The sequence below is a fragment of the Sinocyclocheilus rhinocerous genome, unplaced genomic scaffold (genome assembly GCF_001515625.1).
Source record: "Sinocyclocheilus rhinocerous isolate Xijiao unplaced genomic scaffold, SAMN03320098_v1.1 scaffold7051, whole genome shotgun sequence".
Lineage (NCBI taxonomy): Eukaryota > Metazoa > Chordata > Actinopteri > Cypriniformes > Cyprinidae > Sinocyclocheilus > Sinocyclocheilus rhinocerous.
The window spans coordinates 5,139-10,577 of record NW_015655668.1 but is presented as its reverse complement, the minus strand read 5'-3'; the positions used below and the strand labels follow the sequence as shown (position 1 = coordinate 10,577).

At 35.3% G+C, this 5,439-nt stretch overlaps 1 protein-coding gene across 1 annotated transcript in view; it reads right to left on the bottom strand.

Annotated features, from left to right (window-relative positions):
* The window catches only part of LOC107718860 (pre-mRNA-splicing factor CWC25 homolog), an 18,409-nt gene that overhangs the window by 7,930 nt on the left and 5,040 nt on the right, over positions 1-5,439 (bottom strand). Inside the window, exon 4 of the mRNA XM_016526095.1 lies at positions 520-589. Coding sequence (XP_016381581.1) covers positions 520-589 — 70 coding nt within the window. The remainder of the gene's footprint in view (positions 1-519; positions 590-5,439) is intronic.

Sequence of the window (5,439 nt, the reverse complement as noted above, 5' to 3'; positions counted from 1 at the left end):
TGCAACTTGAACTCCTCTTTCTGTCCTTTTTCTCCTTCCTCCTCTCTTTCTCCTCTCTTTTCTTCTTTTTTTGTTTCCTCTTTTCCTTTTCAAGATTGTGACGCAACTATGTTGAGAAAAAAAAAATGAGAATGCCTTTTTTTTTAAATTCCCATTTAACTCCTGAATTTGAACTGAGGTAACAAACAACATGCATTATTCTAAGTAGAATTTGATTTTAAGTACAATTTTTTTAGCAGAATTTATTTACAAAGAAAAGTTCATTGAGAGACAAAGTGTTTCAGAAAGTCTAACATGATATTTAGTAAACTGACCTTCATTTTGTGGACCAGAGCGAAATACTAATTTCCAAGAATGTCATTAACCTTGGATTGCAATTAGGCACATTTATATTTCTGTCAAATAAATTTCTAATGCAACTTCCTGTGAAGTAAGACCAATTCATTTTGAAGTGAAGGTAACATTTTGAAGTGAAGCACTAAACATACCACAAAATATCATGCAATGTACACTGCTCACCATCTTTTGGATTTCTTTCATTTTAACAGGATTTGTAAGAACCCCTCTCTTCTTCTCCTCTTCACGTTTGCTGAAAATGAAATAGGGATTACACTTACTGTAAACATTTTATCTTACAAGAAATTTGAAGGAAAGTTCCCAGATCCAGATAAATATAAATGAAGATCAATCTACATTATTTGTGGCATAAAGTTGATTACCACAAAAATAGTATTGACTCATCACTTGTTTTTATTGTATTTTATAAAAACAATTGTTTAACCTACTTAATAGGGGTGTATTGGTACACAAATTTTACTGAAAATTTTCGGTATAGGTCTTTTGGTTCGGCATGCATGTGTACCAAATGAATGCAGCGTTGTTTTAACAACTGCACAGATGGAGTGCAAAAAAAAAAAGAAAAGCCTTTTTATTAGGGCTGCACAATTTACCATAATTTAATTGTTGCGATACTGGCCCGCTGGTTATTTCCAGGGATGCTCCGATCCGCCTTTTTCGCCTCCGATACCTATTCCGATACCTAGGGTTCGGTATTGGCCGATACCGATCCGATACCAGTGAAGTTTTTTTTCCTCATTTAAATAAATGTAGAATTTATATATCTCTGTGTGTGGAACTGATAATCATTCTTTTTTCTTTTTCTTTTGTTTTTACTCGCGATCTTTACAACACGCATTACATTACGTATCACAGCCTGACGCCGTGTTGCTTCAAGCGCATCATTCTGCACACCGGATGCGCACATTGTAAGTGCTTCGTGTTAAAAACTGCAAAGCACACAGGGAAGAGAAATTGATGCGTAGCGTATTATATCTGTTCAACAGTTATTGAGCCTTTCTTTTAACAGTTTTAAATTTCAGTTACTGTGCACGTTAAAAACTATTTATAGTCTTTTCTACGCCCGTGTTTTGTTCTCACAGACACCCGGTAGCAAGTAACAAAACAACATTAAACTCCGGCAAGAAGATAAAGTCCTTTTTGCAAAATCATAGACATGTATTAACAAATCAAGTATAATGGGAACACAGAATGATCTTGGAGAGAGCTTTACCGAACTGACTGTCGTAACCGAACGCGACCAGGGTTTAAAGGCTGAACACGAATGACTGACAGCCACAGCGGAGAAAAGAGTTTGTGTGAACTTTAATGTAAGGACTTAAATATTCATATGTAGCTCACATTAAGCTATCGTATGGCTTCAGAAGTAACACAGAATAATTCGCACAACCAGGAAAAAAAATCGGCCCTCTCTGACCGATACCCGATCCGAGAAAAATGGCACTATCGGAGCCGATACCCGATATGAATATCAGATCGGCGCATCCCTAGTCTGTTGACATTTTTGAAGTGTTATTAATTGTAACTTTTTAGATAGGGATGGGTCACAAAGGTCAGCGTTTCATCCAAAAACCAACTTTTCAACGCATCCGGTGTGCAGAATGATGCGCTTGAAGCAACACGGCGTCAGGCTGTGACGTCGTCATTCTGCACACCGGATGCGCACATTGTAAGCGCTTCTTGTTAAAAACTGCAAAGCACAAAGGGAAGAGAAATTGATGCGTAGTGTATTATATCTGTGCAAGAGTTATTGAGCCTTTCTTTTAACAGTTTTAAATTTCAGTTACTGTGCACGTTAAAAACAATTTATAGTATTTTCTACGCCCGTGTTTTGTTCTCACAGACACCCGGTAGCAAGTAACAAAACAACATTAAACTCCGGCAAGAAGATAAAGTCCTTTTTGCAAAATCATAGACATGTATTTACAAATCAAGTATAATGGGAACACAGAATGATCTTGGAGAGAGCTTTACCGAACTGACTGCTGTAACCGAACGCGACCAGGGTTTAGGCTGAACGAATGATTGACAGCCACAGTGGAGAAAAGAGTTTGTGTGAACTTTAATGTAAGGACTTAAATATTCATATGTAGCTCACATTAAGCTATTGTATGGCTTCAGAAGTAACACAGAATAATTCGCACAATCGGGAAAAAAAATAAAAATCTTGGATTTGGATCGGCCCTCTCTGACCGATACCCGATCCGAGAAAAATGGCACTATCGGAGCCGATACCCGATATGAATATCGGATCGGCGCATCCCTAGTTATTTCTGCTCAAAACATTTTTTTTTTTTACATTGAACTGGTTTCCACTAGCCTCTACTAGCTTTAATGTTTAGGGCTAAAAGATGTTAAGAGTTTAAATCCCCCAATCAGAGCTTTTCTCTTAAGGTGGAAGTGAAGCAGTCAGTCAAGTTCACATTTAGTATCTGATTTCCACTGTAATTAAAATATATATAAACTAGGGGTGTGCGATATTGACAAAAAAAGATATCTCTATATTTTCTGGAATTTTATCGATAACAATAATTAGACGATATTTTGCAGAGTGTGTTATTGTGCTGACATCTTAAGGACTACCGTGGACAGCTGACTCCTAATGTTTTTGATATTCTTCATATTCTGTGTGGTGGTTAGTTCACAGCAGTGATAGAAAGTAGCTAATCTTTTTCAATTAGTTTAAATTGATTTTTACCTTTTATGGGCATTTTTACCTTTATAACGCCATTTTTTTCTGTGTGGCTCATCTTTTGAGTCAAATTCTTACATTTAATCAGTTGGTTAGAATAAGACTTTTGGGCTTTTACCAGGCAAATGAAATCAGTATCAACAAAATGTATCTTTGCAATGCAGAGGAAACACAGAAGCTGCATTTACACACTGTTTAATGCTATATTTTTATTCCTTATTTACTTGTTCTATTTTTTATTATCTGTGTTTTTTGTTCTGTCACTGTCATTCTGTTACACTGTGGAAGCTTCTGTCACGAAAACAAATTCCTCGTATGTGTAAACATACCTGGCAATAAAGCTCATTCTGATTCTGATTCTGAAACAGGCAATATGGTGTCTTAAATGTAAGTCTCTTAATATTAACTTGTTTATCGAACTGTTGTATAAAATCAGTATCACATTTGTAATCATGCTGATTTTTGGAGAAAAAAACGTCTCTCTTCGCGTGATATTAACTATATGAAATATATATATATTTTCAGTGAAAGAACGCACTCTAAATGTGCATGCGCACTAGTCTAACCCACTAGATTTCATCACGTCACGCATGCGTGCACTCTGTAGGTGTGTTTTGTTTGGTTTTTGTAATATACTAGATAATGTCAAATCACACATCGTTAAAACAACAATTACGATATTATCGCAGATGATATATATCGCACACCCCTAATATAAACACGATTAATGTAACCTATTTAAAGAAAAAATATGTTTTGTTATAGCTTTTGGAGCAAGGGCTCCGCCATCTTGCAATACCACAGCGTGTGACGTCACGGTGTTGGTTTGCTCCGTTGGCCAGTGAAGTAATATAAGCATTTATTTACTTTTTGAACACACAAAAGTTATTTTAACACACAAATGTTTTTGGTTTTCACCATAATTTGGATGAATATCCAACATCAAACTGTCTACAACACGAACTTTTGATCGTGTTATCCCGAACATTGTTTTCATAACGTGAGGCGCAACATGATGTAAACAAACACTTCATACAATATTGTTCATGTTGCATCTTATTGTTATGTCAGACATTTAAGACATATTTTCACGACTAGAAATCAGTGGTTAAGTTGTATTTACAACACTGTTCCAGAACAGTTCAAACCAAATATTCAGATTTTTGGAGGACTGTTTCCTGATCCTGGGAGAGTAGACTACAATGCCGGCTGTTCTGACTCACAGACTGTAAATACGTTTTTTATATTTAAAGGATTTTGCCACTGACGATTCCAACGCGAGTTTTGAGCAGTGTAGAGTAACGCTTGTTGTTTGTCGTTTCTCTGATCACAAATGCAGACATGGTTTTATGTTTACGCGGCGCGATGCAACACATAAAAAGACAGTATAAGTCATAATAATTCGTAATTATGTCCCCACTGGATGCAACAAATGCCTCGTTTATAATGGGTTTTAATGTTTTTGTCTCGTCGGTCGCTCCGGGACACGGCATCACAGTATGGTAAGGGGCGTAACATTTCCGTCACACACTTGAGGTATTCGGCCAAACACAATGCACTGGTTAGCTGGCCAATCAGAGTACACCTCGCTTTTCAGACCGAGCTTTGTAAAAATCGACGCATTTCAGAAAGGCGGGGCATAGAGGAGAAACAATAATGTACAGTATGTGGAAAATAATGTGTTTTTTTAACCTTAAACCGCATAAACACATTTCATTACACCAAATACTCAAAATAATGTTCTCATCATATGACCCCTTTAAAATAATATAATTTTCATACAATCTAATTCAATTATACAAAATCGAACAATATTTTTTGGATATTTTGTGTTTCTAGGAAATGTTCAAGCCGGGAAGAATCAAAATATTTTTTTTTAAAGAATTTGTTTTAAGAAAATTAAGAGCCATTTAGGGCCATTTTTGGGATTGTGATATTATTTCATGTCAATTAAGCAGAAAATGTCATGTAATTTAATCTAATCAAACTAATTAGAAATATATATAATTATAAAAATTGGATATAAAAATACTGTATCGCAGTATAACAAGAATCTAATATTCAGCTTTGTAAATAATGGAAAGTACATATGAACCTCAAAAGTAAAACATCTGGGCATATAGTAATGAGTAATTTGAGGCGAAATGCCATGAAAATGTTGCAAAAATTGGTTTAATTTTTTTGGGGTTCATTTTTATAAAAATTGACATCTTTTTGATTGACTCACAAGCACATAGTGAGACCTGTATCATTTCAAACTACCCCAGGTCATTATTTTTTTTTTTTTAATTCATGTTTACCAGTAGTAAGTAACATATACTACCCAATAAATCTGTAAGAATTAGTGCTGTCAAACGATTAATCGCATCCAAAATAAATGTTTTTGTTTA